Below are 23656 nucleotides of genomic sequence, written 5' to 3'. Positions count from 1 at the left end.
TAGTAGGCCTTTACTGCGACTCGCTCAGGAGGGCGAAAAGTTTAAGAAGTTGATGAGTGCAAATGCTTCAGATCTGCCTATGAATATGAAATGTTTGAATGATATTGATATCTCTGGGAAAAGGAACAGGGGTCACTTTGAAGAAATGTGTGACAGCCTGTTGTCTCAATTGGAAAATCCTCTGCACAGCATCTTAGAGCAAGCAAAGCTCAAGAAGGAAGATCATTCCCTTTTACAACAAAAAGTCAATGATTGTGTACAGCTGTATGGAGAGGCAACTCAAGTCACAGAGGGATGTCAAGAGTCCCTACTTGGAACAAAGCTTAGTGAAGCAAAGGTTCTCAAAGTTTTGTGGAAAACATTTATGGATTGCAGAGAGAGGCGTCTTAAGAATGTTGAAGACATTAAGACTAGCCCAATTGAGTTGCCTATGGATCACGGTCCTCCATGGTGGATTGGACAGACGGTTATGAGGGACAAGCTGTCTGACATTTATGAGAAAGCTGTCAATGAAGATGACAGAAACGAGAAGGAGCAAAATGATGCCAAAAATGCAGTTGAAGAATGTGTATATGAGATGAGAGACAAACTGTGTGGCATTTATGAGAAATCCGTCAATGAAGATGACAAAACAGTTTCATCCGGAAGCTTGAGGATAATAGGAGGCTTATCAGTGAGTCAGCAGTGCCTGACACATGCGTGCCTGGAAATATGTGTCCCAACCCTAGGGTTGAAACAAGAAGGGGGGGTATGTGACAGGAAGTCAGCTAAATCTGGGAATGTAGTCACAGGAAGGAGATACATTTCCACCTGATTTAGAAAGTCCATTAATTAATTTAGGGTGTTGGCTACAGAGCTAGCCAGCAGGAAGTGGAAAGGCCTTCACCTGTTCAGAATGAGGGAGTTAAGGCTCTATAATTTGTTCAGAGAAAGTCCTATTGTTTGCTGCCTCCTGTCGCCGTGTGGGCTGGGAGAGGAAGGCAGACATACGTGTACCTCCCGACGCCGTGTGGGCATGGGAGAAGGACTGCTGCCTCCTGTCGCCGTGTGGGCTGGGAGAGGGGGACAGTCGGATGTGTGCCTCCCGACAAGCTGGTGAGCATGGGAGAAGACCCCCTACAGCGATGTGAAGCTAAGGAGGGTAACCACGAGTGAAGACGTCTCAAAGGTGAGAAGACAAAGTGTTCCATGTGAAGAGTGTGAAGAGTAAAGGGACCTGTTAAATGAACTGTGTTCAATGTGAAGAATCTGAAGAGTAAAGGATCCTGTTATAAATGAACATGTGCTGTGTGAAAGAAAACAAAGGGACATGTTCAATGGACAATGTTTGTGCTGTGTGAAAAGCAAACAAATGGACATTTGAGTGTCTGCTGTAGGATCAGCAGTGTCGGCCCAACAGTAGGTTGGGAAGACTTCTTAGGTAGGTTCCAGCGTGAGAAGGTAGCCGCCCACAGAGGCAAGGATTTATTTTGTCTTTTATTTTATTTTGGCTGTTTTGACGCTTGCAATTGTGTGAAGTAAATTGCATGAATAAATCAGTCTTGTTTTCAACCTCTGCTCGGCTATCTCTCTGTGAAAACGCACCCCCAAAGGGGTCATCTACGCCTACCACCGAGCTAATCCCTCACAATATATATATATATATATACACATATATATACACACACACACACACTTTTATGTCTTTTTTACAGACATTTTTATGTATTGATTTTTATTAGATCTACCACATCTTCATATATATATTGGCCCATATCTCCCTAGGCAGCAACTACAAGAAATGTCTGACCTCTGCGATTGCCAACAAGAGTTTTGCCACCAAGTACTGAGTCATGTTTTATGAAGGGGTCAAATACTTATTTCACTCATTAAAATGCAAATCAATGTATAACTTTTTTGAAATGTGTTTTTCTGGATATTTTTGTTGTTGTTCTGTTAAAATAAACCTACCATTAAAATTATAGACTGATCATTTCTTTGTCAGTGGACAAACATCCAAAATCAGCAAGGGATCAAATACTTTTTCCCCTCACTGTACTCATCTGCTATGACTAAGCACATCCTCTCGGCTCCTTGTGCTTCCAAGCTGAATAAGCCCCAATAAATGACCCCCAAACTCCTTTATTAATTTCCCTTACAGTCAGGGTTGTGCACCCCATTTTTAAAAAAAATATTTATTTTTAACAGCAACTGCCCAGATTTTTTGCAGGCAACTCCCACTTTTAAAGGACTCCCGACTTCCAGAATCTTCAGCACTTCTGAGCTGTGCCTGTTGGGGCCACACCTGGAAAGTGTAAACATCTGGGTGATGCAAATTATTTACCGCCATAGTGCTGGAGAGGCATAGCCGGGGTCAGCCGGGGCGCACAGTTTAGTGGTCGTGGCCCTACGCATACATTATATGTGGATAAGTATTCAGTGCTGGAACCGGTTTGGCAGGGTGTGCGGCTGTTCCTACAGAACCTATGTATAGATGTGTGCGAACATGTGTGTGTGTGTGTGGTGTGTGTGTGTCTCCGGAAATGAAGACGCCCAGGAACGAATGGCTAATCTACCTGAATTCCCCGCCTTAAATGTTTAACCCTTCCATCTCTGCTTCCTTCTCCATTGCACACCTTGCATCCTCTGCAGCTCCTATATCCATCCTCTCTGCATCCCACACACCGCTTCTCCAGCCTGTCGCCTTTATCCCTATCTGGTGCCCCTTCTATGAATGTTGCCTTGAACTTCTGCCTGTCAAGGGGGGACCAGGGAGTCGCCTCCAAAACGAAATGGTACTGTCTGCCCGGCAAGGTAAGTCACCTGACACCTCCCGTGTTTCCTTTTCTAGCCGGTGGCTCTGCAGCTGTTGGGGAGCTGCAAGTCCAATCAGAACCCATAGACGGAGAGCTCTAGGTGGCAAAGGGTTACTTCTGTGTGGGAGGGGGTGCTGACTATCGGCATGCTCCTATGAGAGGTCAAAGGGTACGGTGGGCGAGTCTGGGTTCCTCATATGTGGTGGTCCCCTTAACAATAATGACTTTGCTTTTAATTTAGATGTTGGTACTCTCATGGATCAGAGTAATGACAAGACGCTTACCCATATGCAGGGCCGGTTTTAGACAAAGTGTGGCCCTGGGCAAACCTAAAAGTGGGGCCCCAAATTTTTTTATATTCTACCAAAAATATAGGCGCATTTAATCAATTTAGCCAAATAAAACATACAACTACATGAAAATATGCTTTAATTAAATAACATTAAATAGAATAAATAAGAAATCAAGTGAGCTTTGCACCTTCACACCTCAGATCACCCCAATTCCTGCACCTTCACACCTCAGACCACCCCAATTCCTGCACCTTCACACCTCAGACCACCCCAATTTCTGCACCTTCACACATCAGATCACCCCAATTCCTGCACCTTCACACCTCAGACCACCCCAATTCCTGCACCTTCACACCTCAGACCACCCCAATTCCTGCACCTTCACACCTCAGACCACCCCAATTTCTGCACCTTCACAAATCAGACCACCCCAATTCCTGCACCTTCACACCTCAGATCACCCCAATTCCTGCACCTTCACACCTCAGATCAGCCCCAATTCCTGCACCTTCACACCTCAGATCACCCCAAATCCTGCGCCTTCACACCTCAGATCACCCCAATTTCTGCACCTTCACAAATCAGATCACCCCAATTCCTGCACCTTCACACCTCAGATCAGCCCCAATTCCTGCACCTTCACACCTCAGATCACCCCAAATCCTGCGCCTTCACACCTCAAGACCACCCCAATTCCTGCACCTTCACACCTCAGACCACCCCAATTTCTGCACCTTCACACCTCAGACCACCCCAATTCCTGCACCTTCACACCTCAGGCCACCCCAATTTCTGCACCTTCACACCTCAGGCCACCCCAATTCCTGCACCTTCACACCTCAGATCACCCCAATTCCTGCACCTTCACACCTCAGATCACCCCAATTCCTGCACCTTCACACCTCAGGCCACCCCAATTTCTGCACCTTCACACCTCAGACCACCCCAATTCCTGCGCCTTCACACCTCAAGACCACCCCAATTGCTGCACCTTCACACCTCAGACCACCCCAATTTCTGCACCTTCACACCTCAGACCACCCCAATTCCTGCACCTTCACACCTCAGGCCACCCCAATTTCTGCACCTTCACACCTCAGGCCACCCCAATTCCTGCACCTTCACACCTCAGGCCACCCCAATTCCTGCACCTTCACACCTCAGATCACCCCAATTTCTGCACCTTCACACCTCAGACCACCCCAATTCCTGCACCTTCACACCTCAGATCACCCCAATTTCTGCACCTTCACACCTCAGACCACCCCAATTCCTGCACCTTCACACCTCAGATCACCCTAAATCCTGCACCTTCACACCTCAGACCACCCCAATTCCTGCACCTTCACACCTCAGACCACCCCAATTTCTGCACCTTCACACCTCAGACCACCCCAATTCTTGCACCTTCACACCTCAGGCCACCCCAATTTCTGCACCTTCACACCTCAGATCACCCCAATTCCTGCACCTTCACACCTCAGATCACCCCAATTCCTGCACCTTCACACCTCAGGCCACCCCAATTTCTGCACCTTCACACCCCAGACCACCCCAATTCCTGCACCTTCACACCTCAGATCACCCCAATTTCTGCACCTTCACACCTCAGATCAGCCCCTGGTAGGCTGGCACTGGCAGCAAATATTTTATTCAAATCAGGATTTCTTCTGCAAATAGGCTGGCATCAGAGTCAGACAATTACCAAAACCAATGTCATCATGACACATGATCAAAAAATTAGGAAAAATAAGGATTTTTTCTGCAAATAGCCTGGCAGTGACATCATCAGATCAGACAAGGCACTGGCAGGCATTGTACTAGACTAGTACTATGCCTGGCTGCCAGTGCCAGGCCAGCCTATTTGCAAAAGAAATCCTGATTTGAATTAAATTGTTGCTGCCAGTGCCAGTATATTTGCAGAAGAAATCCTGATTTCTTTGAATAAAATTGTTGCTGCCAGTGCCAGCCCAGCCTATCTGCAAAATAAATCCCTAAGTAGAAGTCACTCCTCTCTCCAGTCCTCCACTTACCTTGGGTGTGCTGTGCGGTGTGGCTGCAGAGTGTTCCCGCTGTACATAGTACAGGAGATGGTCAGAGACTGCAAACATGATACAAGAGATGGTCAGAGACTGAGGACATGATACAGGAGATGGTCAGAGACTGAGGACATGATACAGGAGATCGTCAGAGACTGAGGACATGATACAGTAGATGGTCAGAGACTGAGGACATGATACAGTAGATGGTCAGAGACTGAGGACATGATACAGGAGATGGTCAGAGACTGAAGACATGATACAGGAGATGGTCAGAGACTGAGGACATGATACAGGAGATGGTCAGAGACTGAGGGCATGATACAGGAGATGGTCAGAGACTGAGGACATGATACAGTAGATGGTCAGAGACTGAGGACATGATACAGTAGATGGTCAGAGACTGAGGACATGATACAGTAGATGGTCAGAGACTGAGGACATGATACAGTAGATGGTCAGAGACTGAGGACATGATACAGTAGATGGTCAGAGACTGAGGACATGATACAGTAGATTGTCAGAGACTGAGGACATGATACAGGAGATGGTCAGAGACTGAAGACATGATACAGGAGATGGTCAGAGACTGAGGACATGATACAAGAGATGGTCAGAGACTGAGGACATGATAGAAGAGATGGTCAGAGACTACAGACGTGATACAGTAGATGGTCAGAGAGTGCAGACGTGATACAAGAGATGGTCAGAGACCACGGACATGATACAGGAGATGGTCAGAGACTGAGGACATGATACAGGAGATGGTCAGAGACTGAGGACATGATACAGGAGATGGTCAGAGACTGAGGACATGATACAGGAGATGGTCAGAGACTGAGGACATGATACAAGAGATGGTCAGAGACTGAGGACATGATACAAGAGATGGTCAGAGACTGAGGACATGATAGAAGAGATGGTCAGAGACTACAGACGTGATACAGTAGATGGTCAGAGAGTGCAGACGTGATACAAGAGATGGTCAGAGACCACGGACATGATACAGGAGATGGTCAGAGACTGAGGACATGATACAGGAGATGGTCAGAGACTGAGGACATGATACAGGAGATGGTCAGAGACTGAGGACATGATACAGGAGATGGTCAGAGACTGAGGACATGATACAAGAGATGGTCAGAGACTGAGGACATGATAAAAGAGATGGTCAGAGACTGAGGACATGATAGAAGAGATGGTCAGAGACTACAGACGTGATACAGTAGATGGTCAGAGAGTGCAGACATGATACAAGAGATGGTCAGAGACCACGGACATGATACAGGAGATGGTCAGAGACTGAGGACATGATACAGGAGATGGTCAGAGACTGAGGACATGATACAGGAGATGGTCAGAGACTGAGGACATGATACAGGAGATGGTCAGAGACTGCAGACACGATACAGGAGATGGTCAGAGACTGCAGACACGATACAGGAGATGGTCAGAGACTGCAGACATAGTACAGGAGATGGTCCAGAGACTGCGGATGTGATACAAGAGAAGGTCAGAGACTGCAGACATGATAGAAGATAGGACACTAGGGGGGCCGGAGAGCACAGGGAAAGCAGATAGCACTGGAGGAGCTGAAGGGCAAGGGGGGAGGGAACTGGAGAGAATTAAGGGGGGGGGGGTTTGGAAAGCATTGCAGGGGGGTTGGAAGGTGCAGGGTGTGGATAGCACTGGGGGGGGTGGCGGGCAGGGAAAACCAGGGGGATGGAGAGCATGGGGGGGGGGACTGGAGAGCACTGGAAATCACTTAGGGGGAGCCAGGGAGCACGGGGGGGGGGGGTGGAGAGCACTGGGGGAGCCAGAGAGCATAGGGGGAGATGAAAAGCACTGTGGGGACTTGAAGAGCACGGGGGGGCTAAGGAGCACAGGGCGGGGGGGGGGGGTAAAAAAATACAGGGGGTTTAAGATCACTGGGGTGGCTAAGATCACTGGGGTGGCTAAGATCACTGGGGGGGGGGGGGGCTAAGATCATTGGGGGGGGGGCTAAGATCATTGGGGGGGGGGGGGCTAAGATCACTGGAGGGGTGGCTAAGATCACTGGAGGGGGTGGCTAAGATCACTGGGGGGGGTGGCTAAGATCACTGGGGGGGGTGGCTAAGATCACTGGGGGGGGGTGGCTAAGATCACTGGGGGGGGTGGCTAAGATCACTGGGGGGGGTGGCTAAGATCACTGGAGGGGGTGGCTAAGATCACTGGAGGGGGTGGCTAAGATCACTGGAGGGGGTGGCTAAGATCACTGGAGGGGGTGGCTAAGATCACTGGGGGGCAGTAAAAGAAGTTGAATAGGAGGGGGATGGGACAGCTCAGCTGCATATAGAGAAATTGATATTTCCATATTTCTCCTGCAGCCGCAGAATGCCTGCAGAAGGGAGAAGAAGAATCCATCCATCCATCCAGCGGCATAAGGAAACATCAAATCCTCTATATGCAGCCGAGCCGCCCCAACCCCCTCCTATTCAGCACACACGGCCGGGGCTGCACAGGCTGCTCTGCAGGCAGTCTCTTACCTTCCCTCTCGTCGCCGCCCCCCCCCCCCCCCCCGCGAGCAGCCCGGAGTCGGGCTGAAGGAGCTCCCATCTGCAGCGGCTTTAGTGATCATCGGCGGCCGCGGGAAGGAACACACACACCTTGACTTCCGGACCGGCTCCGCGGCCAATCAGCCTTCTGCTCAGGGGGGTGTGACTCACACCCCCCCCCCCCCCTGAGCAGAAGGCTGATTGGCCGCGGAGCCGGTGTAGTTGGCAAGTACACCGGCCGGCGGCCGCCCGCAGTGAGGGATCGTCTTCTTACTGTATCTGATGACTCTGAGCGCCGCGGCCCACCGGGAGTCGGGACACTGCCCGGTCCGGCCCTGACTGACAGTGACACGGGGCCCCTGGACATTTGGGGCCCTGGGCAGTTGCCCAGTTTGCCCCCCCCTAACGCCGGCCCTGCCCATATGTTTGCAGATTAATGCCCGACCGCTTCTTCTAAGACTGGCCATACATTATCCACTTGCTGACCAGGCCTTTTCTGGAGCTTTTTGTTTGCAGGTTTAAATTAGTATTGTTTGCTAGAAAATTACTTAGAACCCCCAAAATATTATATATATATATATATATATATATATATATATATATATAAAATATTATGGATCGACTGATATCGGTTTTTCATTTCCGATACAGATATTTTGGCCAATATTTTCGTACATTTTTAGCACTTGACAGGTACTGTTGAGGAGGGATCTTTGCACTTAAAAAGCATTCAAAACTCCAAGTTTGGCTGTTTTGAATGATGTCATTTCTTTTTAATCTGGCACCGAGTATCCGGAAATGATGTCATGACATCACTTCTGGGTTTTACATGGAGACCCGATCAGAGCCGAATGTGGCTTTGATCGGGTCTTCGGCGGTCATACAGGCTGGTTGCCCGGGTCTCCTGGTGAAATGGGAGACCCGGGCGAGCCGCGGAAGGTGGCAGGAGGGGGGGGGGTGGGGGGACGCCTGGTGGGACGGGAGCGAGCCGCGGAAGGGGGAGATGTCCCCTCCCACTCCTTGTAATGACAGCCGAGCGGCTTCTCAGCCGCATCAGTTGTCATTACAAGACAGCCGACCGTCGGCTATGGACGCCGGTACCGGGGTGATGCCTCTAGCTGCAGGCATCACTCCGGTACAGCACTTTCCCGAAATATCGGTAACCTTAAGGGGCGATTTCAATGTATCAGGGAAAGTGCATATTGGCCCCCCGATATATCAGCTTTGCCGATAATCAGTCGATCCCTAATATATATATATATATATATATATATATATATATATATATATATATATATATATAATTTTTTTTTTTTAGCAGATACCCTAGAGATTAAAATGGCAATATTTTATGTCACATTGTATTTGCACAGTGCTCTCTCAAAGCAGTTTTTTGTAAAAAAAAAAAAATATACTTTAATGAATTAAAAAAAAAAAAAAAAAAAAAAAAATTAACCAAATTTTTTTGTAGATTGTGAAAGATAATGTTATGCCAAGTAAATAGATACCCAACGTGTCATGCTTTAAAATTGCACACGCGACAAACTACGGAACTTAAAAATCTCCATAGGTGACATTTTAAACATTTTTACAGGTTACCTGTTTAGAGTTACAGAAGAGGTCTAAAGGTAGAATTATTGCTCTTGTTCTAACGATCGTGGCGATGCCTCACATGTGTGCTTTGAACACCGTTTACATATGTGGGCGCGACTTACATATGCGTTCACTTCTGCGCGCGAGCACTGCGGGACGGGATGCTTTCACTTTTTTTATATTTTACTTTTTATTTTACACTGTCCCTTTTTTATTTTTTGATCACTTTTATTCCTATTACAAGAAATGTAAACATCCATTGTAATAGAAATAAGCATGACTATTCCTCTTTATTGAGAGATCTGGGGTCAAAAAGTCCTCAGATCTCTCATTTACTCATAATAGCAAAAAAATAAAAAATAATTGACACTGACTAAAAAAAAAAAAAAAAAAAAAATATCATCTCTTTAAACCTGAGAACCGGAAGTGATGTCAGAGGTGGCATAGAGCTGAGTGGGGGCTATCTTGCTCTCCGTACCTAGCCATTGGCCGCATCCGATTACCAGCGGCTCCAGTAAACTCAGAAAGGACCTTGAAAGAGGCGGGAGGGGGCTTACCTCTCCCACCCTCTCTAAAAGTGATCCCGTGGCGAATCCACCACTGGGATCACTTTTATCCGATGCCGAATCTCCAACAGAATAAAAAGATACTGGGGTTATGGCAGCTAGCTGCTACCATAACAAGGGTATTTAGAGCCGGTTCACACTAAGGCGATCCGACTTGCCGGGGCGACCTGTGAAGTTGTGGTGCACAGCGCGCACCGCGACCTCGGAGCGACATGCACGGACTTCATATCATTGAAGTCAATGCAAGTCGCTCCCAGGTCGCCCCAAAGTAGTACAGGACCCTTTTTCTAAGTCGGAGCGACTTGTGTCGCTCCTATTAGAACGGCTCCTGCGCTAATCTATGGCAGGCGACCCACGGTGACTTGTCAGGCGACCAAGTCGCCCCAGTGTGAACCGGCTCTTAACCACTTAAGCCCCGGAAGATTTTACCCCCATTCCGACCAGGGGGTATTTTGCGATTCGGCACTGCGTGACTTTAACGGACAATTGCGCGGTCGTGCGACGCTGTACCTAAACGAATTTGGCGTCCTTTTTTTCCCACAAACAGAGCTTTCTTTTGGTGGTATTTGATCACCTGTGCGATTTTTTGATCACGCGCTATAAGCAAAAAAAGAGCGTCAATTTTGCAAAAATAGCAATATTTTTCACATTTTTTTTTATATGAAATTCCCCCCAAAAAAAATTTAAAAATCAATTTATTTTTACTTTTTCGGCCAATTTGTTTTATGCTACCTATGTTTGGTAAAAAAAAAAAAAAAAAAAAAAAAAAAAAAAAAAATAAAAAAAAAAAAAATCGCAAAAAGCGTATTTTGATTGGTTTGCGCAAAAGTTATCGCGTTTACTAACAAAGGGAAAGATTTCTGTCATTTTTGTTGTTTTTTTTTTTTAACGTGTAATGGCGGCGATCTGCGATTTTTTTTGCGGTACTGCGACATTGGGGCAGACAGATCAGACCCTTGACTGACATTTTTGACACTTTTGGGGTTACCAGTGACATTTCTACAGTAATCAGTGCTATATATATGCACTGTTACTGTAAAAATACACTGGTAGTGAAGGGGTTAACTTTATTAGGGAGGGAGGGGCTGTGTGTATCCCTAGGGGCGTGCTTTCTACTGTGATTGGCTGGGGCTTGAGCTGTATGGACACTGATCAACAGGTCTACATACTAGATCCGAGTGATCAGTATCCTAACAGCAAGGAGAATGACAGGTGGCTTGTTTACACAAGCTGCCTGACATTCTCCCTCTCCCCCGCCGATCGCCGAGTGACTGGCGGACATCGGGTCCGCCGGTCGCGCGGGGGGGTCCGTGACCACGCGGGAGCGCGCCTCCGGGGGCGCGCGCTCGCTCCCTAGACCCTCACAAGCTAGTGACGTAGCCCTACGTCACTTTGCCTGTGAGGGGCTGACTGCCGACGTAGATCGGCGTTAGGCAGTCGGCAAGTGGTTAACGTCCAAAGTCATGATGTGTATAAACGGTGAGGGGAAAAAAGTATTTGATCACCCGCTGATTTTGTACGTTTGCCCACTGACAATGAAATCATCAGTCAATAATTTTAATGATCGGTTTATTTTACCAGTGAGAGACAGAATAACAAAAATATCCAGAAAAACACTTTTCAAAAAAGTTATTAATTGATTTGCATTTTATTGAGTAAAATAAGTATTTGATCCCTTCGCAAAACATGACTTGGTGGCAAAACCCTTGTTGGCAATCACAGAGGTCAGACATTTCTTGTAGTTGGCCACCAGGTTTGCACTCATCTCAGGAGGGATTTTGTCCCACTCCTCTTTGCAGATCCTCTCCAAGTCATTAAGGTTTCAAGGCTGACGTTTGGTAACTCGAATCAGGTCCGCTTGAAAAACTGCCAGTGTCTCTGAATGTGAATCTTCCGATCTCAGCTGAAAACCAGAAGTGATGTCTCCTGGCTCCTCCCAACGCGTTGCGTCACAACACACATGACTTTATCAAGGTAAACGTGTGTTGTGACGCAACGCGTCGAGAGGAGCCGGGTGACGTCACTTCCGGTTTCACATTCAGAGACACTACATGATCCGGGGACCCCGTGGTTCCATCTACTGCCCATCTGTAATTTTATATCCAACTGTAAGTTACTATTTTTATGAATAAATTGCTGCTTTGAAATGCTACACTTTGGAGAGGTCTGCTTGCTTTTCATGAGCCGATTATACACCGTTGTGGAGGATTTGTTCCATCTTCGGATTATTTTGAATGCGCATATTATCCTTCATTGTAGGGAGCGGCCATTGCACTTATAGGTGGATATGTGCCTGTTTGTTTTGGAATTTTGCACAGAAGACACCCCTTTATTATTGATTGTCGTCACTTATTTGTGGACTTTCAGCAATTCTGATACTTTTCTTCACAATTTTCTGGGCTTTAAGTGCCGGTTCACATTTGTGCGATGCGGGAACGCTGCGAATATACAGCGTATTCCCGCATTGCATCCGCACCCCTGGCAGTTCACACTGCCATATGCAATGTGCTGGGGGTGTCAATTAAAAGTTAACGTCACCCCCAGCTCAGATCGCATATCGCAGTGCGATCTGCAAGTTCGCACAGAATCGGATCGCACAAGTGTGAACCACCGATTCTGCTGCGGACCAAAAAAAGGGTCCTGTGTGGGTTTTAGTGCGATTGCGAAACTGTATGGCTGAATTTACACCGCACAGACATCGCATGTAATTTTAGGAGCAGTGCGCCTTGAATTACATGCGATCTCTGTGATCGCACAAATGTGAACCGGCACTAAATATAAACTTTTTTTGAGATTATTCTTCTTCACATTTATTGCACCATTTATGTGTGATTTTTTTTTTTTCCACCTGTGTTTTCCACTTTCAGCATGTTTTTTATGTATGCACATTATTGGATCTGATGTTGGTCCTTATTATTATTATTGGTTTGCATTAGCGCTGATTCTTTCCCCTTTTATGAATTTTATTGTATGTGGTGACACTACAGAAATTGGCTGCCATTGCTCTTAATGCACATTTATATCTCCCCCCCCCCCCCGAATCTATTTATTGGTTAGCGCATTGGTTCATTGCTCTCATCTCTTCACTATCAAAAGAGTGCTCTTATTTGTGTGAAAAAAATTATACAAATTGAATTACATTGCGTTGCATGATCGCGCAATTGTCAAAGTGGCGCAGTGCCATGTAGCAAAAAATGGCCTGGTCATGAAGGGGGGGGGGGGGGGGTAAAGTAGTGATATTTTTTGATAACTGTAGCGCCCCCCCCCCCCCCCACCCAAACTCCAGAAGCCTGATGGTGACCCACAGAGACAGGGAGGGCCGATATTCCTCCTCAGGGTGCAGATTACTAGGCATGGTGGATGGTGTACAAGATAGAAAGATGGACGCCAGTCACTTTAAGTCTCCATTCACACTAGCACGACTTGTCAGGCGACTTGGTCAGCCTGACAAGTCGTGCACCGTCTCGGTCCATTGACTGCTACAGGACCCGTTCTAATAGGAGCGACACAAGTCGCTCCGACTTAGAAAAAGGGTCCTGTACTACTTCGGGGCGACCTCGGAGCGACTTGCATAGACATTCATTTTATGAAGTCCGTGCAAGTCGTGCCGAAGTCGCGCTGCACACAACTTCACAGGTCGCCCCCGAAGTCGAATCCGACATAGTGTGAACGGAGTCTCATGCTTAAACGAGGAGAAGTTTATTTCTCAGAACAGAAACAAAAATGGAAGAGAGGGGGTAGGGCACAAAAAGTCGCTCCTTCATGGTGCAACTTTCTGGTCGCGGTAGTGTGAACCGGCTCTTAATCAAAAGTGGCAGATTGGCAGACTCCTTACTGCCGGTTCACACTACTCCCACTTGGGACGTGACTTTTGTGCCCTCAAGTCGCCCCAAGTCTCTTGTCATTACAAATTCAATGTAAATGAATGAGAGCCGTCTTAATATGCACTACTGAAGTCGCTCCGACTTCAGAAAAGGTTCCTGTACTACTTCAAGGCGACCTCTATCCGACTTGTGCACATAGACTTCAATGGGAGTCACCTCTAAGTCGGATCCTTATCTATTTTCAAGCGACTGTGATCAGACTTTCCAGGAAGAAGAAAAAGATTAGCCAGGCCTTCCCCACAGACAAAGTCGCCTATCATTTAAGTCTCTTACAAGTCGCTTGCAAGTCTCTGCTAAAAAGTCGCTCCTTCATGGGGCGACTTTCCGGTCGTGGTAGTGTGAACCGTAGCATAGGCAGACAGTGGTACAGAAAAAGATCCTTTAACCACTTCTGGACCGGAAGGATTTGCCCCCTTAACCACTTTAACTCCAGCCACTGTGCTGCTACTGCGGCACAGTGGCTCGTTCCCGTCCAGCGACGTAGACCTACGTCGCTGGACTCCTCCCCCTGTAGGCGGCGCTCGCGCGCCGCCGGAGGCGCGCTCCCGCTGTTTTCAGTCACAGCGGGAGTCGGGCCAGGGGAGGAGCAGCGGCGATCGCCGCCGCTCTTCCCCGATCGTCGGGGAATCGAGTGAGGAGATCCGCCCGCTTGTGTAAACACAAGCGGGCGGATCTCCTAAGTGACAGGGACTGACAGATCGGAGTGTTCAGCATAGCTGAACATCCAATCTGTCCTTCTGTCACTCAGTCACCTCCCCCCCCACACGTCAGTAAGCACCAGGCATACATTAACCCCTCCCTCTCCAATAAAATTAACCCCTTCCCTGCCAGTGTCATTTTTACAGTAACAGTGCATATATATAGCACTGATTACTGCAGTAATGTCACTGGTACCCCCAAAAGTGTCAAAAATGTCAGTCAAGGGTCCGATCTGTCCGCCGCAATGTCGCAGTCCCGCAAAGAAAAAAAAAAAAAAAAAAAAAAAATCGCAGATCGCCGCCATTACGCGTTAAAAAAAAAAAAACACCAAAAATGACAGAAATCGTTCCCTTAGTTAGTAAACGCAATAACTTTTGCGCAAACCAATCAAAATACGCTTATTATGATTTTTTTTTACCAAACATAGGTAGCAGAAAACAAATTGGCCAAAAATTTTTAAAAAATTTGATTTTTACATTTTTTTTGGGGGGGAATTTCATATAAAAAAATGTTAAAAATATTGTTGTTTTTTCAAAATTTACGCTCTTTTTTTGTTTATAGCGCAAAAAGTAAAAATCGCACAGCTGATCAAATACCACCAAAAGAAAGCTCTGTTTGTGGGGAAAAAAAGGACGTAAATTTCGTTTGGGTACGGCGTCGCACGACCGCGCAATTGTTAAAGTCGCACAGCGCAGAATCGCAAAAAGTGGCCTGGACGTAAGACAGCAAAATCCTCCGGTGGTAAAGTGGTTAATTACCAGGCCATTTTTTGCAATTCGGCACTCTATTACTTTAACTGACAATTGCGATGCTATATCTAAATAAAACAATGTGTTTTTTTCCCCCACAAACAGAGCTTTCTTTTGGTGGTATTTGATCACCTGTGCGATTTTTTATTTTTTGCGCTATAAACAAAAAAAGAGCGACAATTCTGAAAAAAAAATATATATTTTTCACATTCTGCTACATAACATTCCCCAAAAAAAAATTTTTAAATCAATTTTTTTTTAACATTTTAGGCCAATTTGTTTTCTGCTACATATTTTTGGTAAAAATCAAAATCGAAATAAGCGTATTTTGATTGGTTTGCTCAAAAGTTATCGCATCTACTAACTACGGGAAAGATTTCTGTCATTTTTATGGTTTTTGTATTAGTAAAGGCGGCAATCTGCGATTTTTTTTTTTTTTTAGCGGGACTGCGACATTGCGGCGGACAGATCGGACACCTAACTTACATTTTTGACACTTTTTTGGGGGGACCAGTGACATTACTACAGTAATCAGTGCTAAAAATATGCACCGTTACTGTAATAATGACACTGGCAGGGAAGGGGTTAACCCAGGGGCGATCAAAGGGGATAAATGTGTACCTAGAGGAGTGATTCTAACTGTATGGGGGGCGTGGCTTGTGAAATGATCATAGAGACATGTGTTCCTATATAGAAGGATCACGGGCTCTATGATCATTCCAGGGAGAACAGTCAGCTGTGTATACAACACACGACCGTTCTTCTCTCCCAGCGGGGAACGATCGCGGGTGTCAGGCGGCAATCAGAGCCGCCTCCCCGCTGCATCGGCTTCCCCACTGACGAGTGGGGGCGCACTGCCAGCGTCGCACACTCGCCCCCTAGCTGCCTGCTTGTGACCTATGTAGACCTACGGCAATTTGCGCAGCAGAGCCTTGCCCCCTAGCTCCAGGCGCACAACCAACGTATACCTGCGGCGGTTCGCACAGAAGGGCCAGCCTGCCGCAGTATTTCTGCGGTGGGCGGTCCTTAAGTGGTTAATAAAAGGTGGTAGCTTGGCAGACTCCTTAGATAAAATTGTAGGATAGACAGACAGCGGTACAGAAAAAGAGCCTTTAAGCTGTGGACTGACCTGGGAGGCAACTCCTCTCCCCTGGGCCCCGTCTCCTATGGCAACAGCACGTAACTCACGGAAGGTGCTGGAATTCTGTGGATGATTTCATCTTGACGCTTTCCCAGGCTCTCCAACTCATGGCAGAGTCACCTCTGCTACTTCATCTCAGGTCTCCATCCTTTCCTTCATGTCTCCAGGCAGTATGGAGGCTCTCCCTCACAGAGCCCTGAGCACATGGTTAGGCTTCAGGCCTACCCAGCAGCAGCTGTTCCTCACACACAGGTCACCTGACTTCCTCCAAATAAATATCTTCTCCCAGCATGCTCAGCGACAAATGTGATTGGCTGAGAGAAACACACATATTCATAACCTGACTCACTGGAATTCACACTAATGCCAAAGTGCCACACAGTGCCACCTACTGACAGAAAGGAGAAACCAGGATTAGGAGGGAAATCCAATGACAACAAAGACTACGAATCATCCAGGATAGCTACCACCCAGCATGACTACATTAAGGCCCCGTTCACACTGGGGCGACGCTACTTCGCCGGGCGACCTCACAGGTCGCGGCGCGCTGCTCGCACCGCGACCTCGGAGCGGCCGGCACGGACTTCATAACATGATGAAGTCTATGCAGGTCGCTCCGGGTCGCCCCAAAGAAGCTCCGGACCCTTTTTCTAATTCGGAGCGACTTGGGTCCCTCCTATTAGAACGGGTCCACAGCTTCTCTGTGGAAGGCGACCTGTCAGGCGACCAGGTCACCTGACAGGTCGCCTCAGTGTGAACGGGGGCTTACTAACAACCCTGCTTAGGGCAAGGATGCTACATAACGCAAAGTGGAAAATATTGTGCTTTTTTCAAATTATGCTTTTTTTTTTTCATTTATAGAATAAAAAATAAAAACAACCCAGTGGTTATTAACCACTTTAGCCCCGGAGGATCTGGCTGCTCAAAGACCAGGCCCTATTTTGTGATTCGGCACTGCAAAACACGGAAAAATTGCGCGGTCGTGCGACGCTGTACCCAAATGAAATTGACGTCCTTTTTCCCCCCCTCAAATAGAGCTTTCTTTTGGTGGTATTTGATCACCTGTGCGTTTTTTATTTTTTTTTTATTTTTTGCGCTATAAGCAAAAAAAGAGCGACAATTTTGAAAAAAATAATATTTTTCACATTTTTTTTATATGAAATTCTCAAAAAAAAAATGTAAAAATCTAATTTTTTTAACATTTTAGGCCAATTTGTTTTTTGCTACATATTTTTGGTAAAAAAAAATCGCAATAAGCGTATTTTGATTAGTTTGCGCCAAAGTTATTGCGTTAACTAACTACGGGTAAGATTTATGTCATTTTTATTGTTTTTTCTTAACTAGTAATGGCGGCAATCTGCGTTTTTTTTTTTTTTTGCGGGACCGCGACATTGCGGCGGACAGATCGGACCCCTGACTGACATTTTTGACACTTTTGGGGGTACCAGTGACATTACTACAGTAATCAGTGCTAGAAATATGCACTGTTACTGTAATAATGACACTGGCAGGGAAGGGGTTAACTTTACTAATGATCAAGGGGTTAAGTGTGTCCCTAAGGGCGTGATTCTAACTGTGGGGGGGCGTGGCTTGTGATGTAATCACAGAGACATACGATCCTACATAGCAGGATCGCATAGCCTCTGTGATTACTTCAGGGAGAATGACAGACGGCTGTGTTTACATCATCCATCTGTCTTTCTCCCTCTCCTGCGGGAGGTTGCGAGTGGCCGGCGGCCATCGAAGCCGCCGGTCACACGCGCTGGCTCAGCAGGGAACGAGCGGGGGCGGGAGCGGCGCGTGCTCGCCCCCTACAGGCTCGCGAGCGACGTAGTACGACATCGGTTTGCCTGTAAGCGGCTGAGTGCCGCAATAAATATACAGGAGGCGGTCGGGAAGTGGTTAAATACCATCATAAGAAATATCTTATTTGTGTGTGAAAAAAAAGATATAAATTTAATTTGGGTACAGTGTTGCATGACTCCGCCAGTTAAAGTAGCGCAGTGCTGAATAGCAAAAAAAATGGCCTGTCCCTAAAGGGAGTGAAACCTTCCAGAGTCATGTGGTTGAACATTTTTTTTTTTTTACGTACATTCAGTTGCTTCCTGATTTCTGGCCCAGTCCCAAAATTTCGTCCTACATCCCAGGAGTCTTCATGGGCATTTTTTTCCTTTCATCTGGAGGAGGGGTTCTCTCAGCTAAGCACACCCTCCTGCCTGCATGCCTGGACTAAAGGCAGATAGATTCCAGGAAATAAATGTTACATGAATCATCTGCCCTTACTCAAGATAGCTATGACTAGAAATGTTTGGCGGGGGGGGGGGGTAGTTTGCTTGCTTTGAATATTAGAAATTAATTAAATGCCATTTTCAGTTTGTGGTGCTCAGATGGTTCTGCACTCCCGGGTCTCTCGCCGGCGACCCGCTCCCGCTCAGATTCAAAATAGTGGGAGCCAATCAGCGGGTCCGGTGGACCGAATACCAGCCGATCATTCCCGAAAGAGGTAAGAGAGAAGGCAGATTGCCATTCAGTGACAAGGAAAGACTGCGATCCTGTGTTTCTGCTAAGCAGGAACACGGATCTCTGTTTTCCCCGAGTCAAAGCACCTCCCCCACACAGTTGGTAAACACTCCCAGGGAACATATTTAACCCTTTGGTCGCCCTGATGTTAACCCCTTCCCTGCCAGTGTCAGTACATTGACAGTGCATATTTTTTTAGCACTGATCACTGTATTGGTGTCCCGTAGTGTCAGAGTTGTCTGCTGCAATGTCGCAGTCCCGCTATAAGTCGATAATCGCTGCCGTTACTACAAAAAAAAAAAAAAAAAATATCCCATAGATTGTAGATGATTTAACTTTTGTGCAAAGCAATCAATATATGCTGATTAGGATTTTTTTTTACCATAAACGTAGCAGAATACATATTGGCCTAAATTGATGAAGAAATTAGTTTTTTAACATTTTTTATTTTGGATATGTTTTATAGCCGAAAGTAAAAAATATTATTTATTTATTTATTTTTTTTTAATTTTTGAACTTTTTTTGTTAGCGCAAAAAAATAAAAACCGCAGAGGTGATCAAATCAGGGCCGTTTGAAGGAATTTGGGGGCCCCTAGCAAAATGGACTTGGAGGCCCCCCGCACAGACGCAAAGCCCACAGGAACCACAGCATAGCCATACAGTTTAAGTGACAGACTGTCAGTGTGATAATACCTGTCGCTGGCCTGGTCCGGTTCACGTGTGTGAGGAGGATGTGATGACTCGTGGTGTGTCTCTCTGGCGAAGTTCACGGGCCTGGTGGGGTGGCGCCACTCCTGCGCGCGCTTTAGGCCGCCTAGGCTGGGGCGGGGCTGGTGCGCACTGCGCAGATGCGCTTTGTCGCGCACTCTCCCCCTAGCTGTCACAGGCCGCCTATGTTTTGTGAGGCCGGCCTGTGTGTGTGAGGCGAGGCCGTGGCGTTTGTGTTTTGGGTTTTTGGGATAATGTCAGTCTGTGTCTTGGGTCTTGGGGCCCCAGGCCAGCTCAGGGCCCCAAGCAATTGCTTGTTTTGCCTGCCTTGACGCGACGGGCCTGGATCAAATAACACCAAAAGAAAACTGTATTTGTGGGGGGGAGACATTAGTTTTATTTGTGTACAGTGTCGCACAACCGTGCAATTGTTAGTTAAAGTAACGCAGTGCCATATCACAAAAAATGGCCTGGTCATGAAGGGGCGGGGGGGGTAAATCTTACGGAGCTGAAGTGGGTAATTCCATTTTAACCTCCCCGGCGCTAGAGGAGAAGAGGAAGGAAATAAGAAAAGGTCCTCGGTTGACTCGATCTCGATCAGAGTTATAACACTGGATGAAGCTAATAATGTGGGCATTTGGTTGGTTGGAAGCGCATGTGCCAAATCAGTTCCCTGGAAAATGTGGTTCGGGGTTAATTTGCAATACAGAAAGTGGTAAACCCCCCCAAGCCACACTCGGGATTACCCTGTAGTTAGGGCCGGCGCTACCACCAGACCGATCACTGAGTATAGGCACCACGCACAGCCCAGCGGAATTACTGAAGACCCGACCCAACGTCTCCTGACAGTCTCCCCCCCATGCCTCTATGATCCGTGAAAGACCGGTCACAGTCTGTGATCTCTCTGTCTTTCTCAGAGATTCTCTGTTGTCAGAGCTCCAGAAATGGTGATCATCCCTCCCATGATCTATGCCATCCCATTGAGACCAGTACAGCCAGTCAGCTCTGCTCTGCCTTTCTCCCCTCCCCTTTGTCCAGCGGCAGAGCGGAGTTGTGGGTGCTCCGGGGTTGGTGCTTGGTGGTGTGGTGTGTGACAGCTGGAAGAGCCTGGACCAGGGTCGGGACAAAGGGTGGGCAGGAGGGACAGATGCCCTGGGCGCAATGGTTAATTGCAGGGAAGGGGGGGCGCCTTGAATGTAACCCTAAGGGAAGGGAGGCGCAGTTTGGAATCCTTGCCCTGGGCACTGGATGACCTTGTCCCGGCACTGGCCTGGAAACACCACCAAGGCAGGGTTTGTGTCTGAGACTGAGAGACAAGGGATGGGCTGGAGGGACGGATGCCCTGGGCGCAATGGTTGATTGCAAGGATGGGGGGAGCCTTGACCCTAACCCTAAAGGAAAGGGGCGCAGTTTGGAATCCTTGCCCTGGGCACTGGATGACCTTGTCTCTGCACTGGCCTAGACACACCACCAAGGCAGGGTTTGTGTCTGAGACTGAGAGAGACAGAATCATTGGATGGAGAGGCAGCAGAGCCCCAGTGGTGAGTGAAGAACACACTGACATTCTATATCTGACTGTATAGTGTTAGTGTATAAGACTTATCTGCAGTGGTGTATTTAGGGTTTGTGCTGCCCTAGGCCTGACTAAACTTGTGCAACCCCTAATTTAAATATGAACCAACCTTTCTTGTAAAGGCCACACCCCTTCCTGTTTATGACCCGCCCTGTCATCTGTAAACCACAGACCACAACCACAGTCTATCATTGCCCATCAGTGTAGCCTCATTTCCCATAAGTTCATCTTCATCAGTGCCCATCAGTGCAGACTTATCATTGCTGCCTCATTACTGCCTATCAGTGCAGCATATCAGTGTAGATTCATCAGTAGCCATCAGTACAGCCCCATCAGTGGCCACCAGTGCAGCCTATCAGTGCCCATTAGTGCAGCCTAAGATATTTGGACTTGTGTTTGCTGCCACTGATTGTAATTATAGGAATATTTCACTTATTTGTATAATGATTAGGTCCAGAGTCATTATACAAATAAGTGAAATAATCAGTGGCAGCAAACACAAGTCCAAATATCTTATAAGATTGGAGTAATCTCACTAACCCGGTGACGTATTGCGATAGCTCATATGAGGTAAGCAGGTCCAAAATATTATTGCAATTATATACAATTAAAAGTCTTAATTGTATATGATTCAAATCAATATGCTTGCTCAAGGACAAGAATATTTAAAGAATTTAAATTATATTTATATTTAAATAAATAAATATAAATATATATAAATTATATTTTTGATACCCGGGGGGCAGAGGAGAGTAGGCGGAGCATTAGGCTGCAGTGCCACACTTATTAGCATTGGGGGCCATCGAGCCAGTTGTATTAGGTGTGGTTGGCAGCCTGCGGTCTGTCCGAATTTCCTCACCCACCATTATTCTAATACAGGTAGCAGTGTGACCGCTTTATGAGGGTGCCAGACTGATTTGCCTCCTGGACCCTGCCCTCCGGCCTAATTCGCCTCATAAAACTGGCAATATACTAAATGTGTAGCTCAAGCCGACGGGGAGCCTTTTCATGCAGGAGCAATGAGGAGCTTTGTGCGGGGTGCAGATTTTTTTCTGCCCCCCCTGCAAAGTGCCGCCCTAGGCCTGGACCTTGTCAGCCTAGGCCATGGGTGTCCAACCTTTTGGCTTCTCTGGGCCACATTGAGTGTAGAGAGATTTTCTCGGGCCGCAAATAAAATATATCTTATAGTTAAGTTATATAAGTGATAAAATGCCGCCCCCCACACTAATTTAACACAACTAGAGGATGATGAAATGGAATCAGTATACAGAGGTTTACTTCTTCTGAGAGATATTAAAGGAACACTCTAACCACTTCAGTGATTTGAAGTGGTCATGGTGGTAGGAGTCAGAAACACTGCACATGCTCACATCCCCCCCCTCTGAGGCAGCCTCTGCCTACCATTAGTTGGAAGCCGCTGTGGCCATTCCCCGGACCCGACTTCCTTCCTCCCCAAAAAATTGTCAGGGGGCAGTGGGCCGCATTGCCTGGGGTTCCGGGCCGCATGTGGCCCCCGGGCCGCAGGTTGGACATGCCTGGCCTAGGCCAAGATACAGCACTGCTTATCTTTCCTCAGACTCCTCAAATATGTGATATCATCCCATCCTACTCCTCTCCTCCTCCTCCTCCCCCCTCCCTCCTCCTCCTCCTCCCCCCCTTCTATACTAAATGTGTAGCTCAAGCTGACGGGGACCCTTTTCATGCAGGAGCGAGGAGGAGCTTTGTGCGTGGTGCAGATTTTTTACTGCCCCCCCCTGCAAAGTGTCGCCCTAGGCCTGTGCCTTGTCGGCCTAGGCCAAGATACAGCACTGATTATCTGTCCTCAGACTCCTCAAATATGTGATGTCATCCCATCCTCCTCCTCCCCCCTCCTCCTCCACCTCCTCCCCCCTCCTCTCCCCCTTCTCCTCCCCCCTCGACCCCTCTCCTCCTCCTCCCCCCTCCTCCTCTCCCCCATCCTCCTCCTCTCCCCCCTCCTCTTCTTGCAGGGCAAAGGGGGTGGAGTCAGGGGCGGAGCCAATGAGGTATCGCCTAGGGCAGTGATGGCTAACCTTGGCACCCCAGATGTTTTGGAACTACAGTTCCCATGATGCTCATGCACTCTGCAGTGTAGTGGAGCATCATGGGAAATGTAGTTCCAAAACATCTGGGGTGCCAAGGTTCGCAATTTCTGGCCTAGGGTGTCAAAAATCCTTGCACCAATCCTGCCTGTAGTGAAATTTACCTTGTCCCTACGATCCCCCAATGTCCTCCCGCTGTGTTCTGCGGCCGACGCCAGCATCCGTCTTCCGGGTTTCCTTCCCTGCGAGCAACACTACGAAAGGGAGCAGAACCCGGCGGGAAATTCAAAAAAAATAAACAAAACATTGACATGATACAGTAATGTATTCTTAACAGATTACAATGTATCAAACCATTTCACCTCAGCTTTATCCCTAGTACTTTGTCCAGTGCCCTGCCGGCACTTTTTACTGTTTTATTCCTTTTATTTTTATTAATGATTTTTTATTAATTTATTTATTAATAATTTATCATTTTTATTCACTTTTACTGTTTTATTCC

At 47.2% G+C, this 23656-nt stretch overlaps 1 protein-coding gene across 2 annotated transcripts in view; it reads left to right on the top strand.

Annotated features, from left to right (window-relative positions):
* The window catches only part of RGL2 (ral guanine nucleotide dissociation stimulator like 2), a 121232-nt gene that overhangs the window by 29452 nt on the left and 68124 nt on the right, over positions 1-23656 (top strand). Inside the window, exon 1 of one of the 2 annotated variants that reach the window (XM_082262566.1) lies at positions 2578-2793. The exons of the other annotated variant lie outside the window; for it this stretch is intronic. Coding sequence (XP_082118692.1) covers positions 2710-2793 — 84 coding nt within the window. The 5' untranslated portion in view covers positions 2578-2709. Of the gene's footprint in view, positions 1-2577; positions 2794-23656 lie in introns of those variants that run through there. 2 annotated transcript variants of the gene reach the window in all.

Source organism: Pelophylax lessonae (genome assembly GCF_965119305.1).
Source record: "Pelophylax lessonae genome assembly, chromosome: 7".
Classification (NCBI taxonomy): Eukaryota; Metazoa; Chordata; class Amphibia; order Anura; family Ranidae; genus Pelophylax; species Pelophylax lessonae.
Note: the sequence above shows the minus strand (reverse complement) of the source record. Positions and strands in the feature narration are given on the sequence as shown.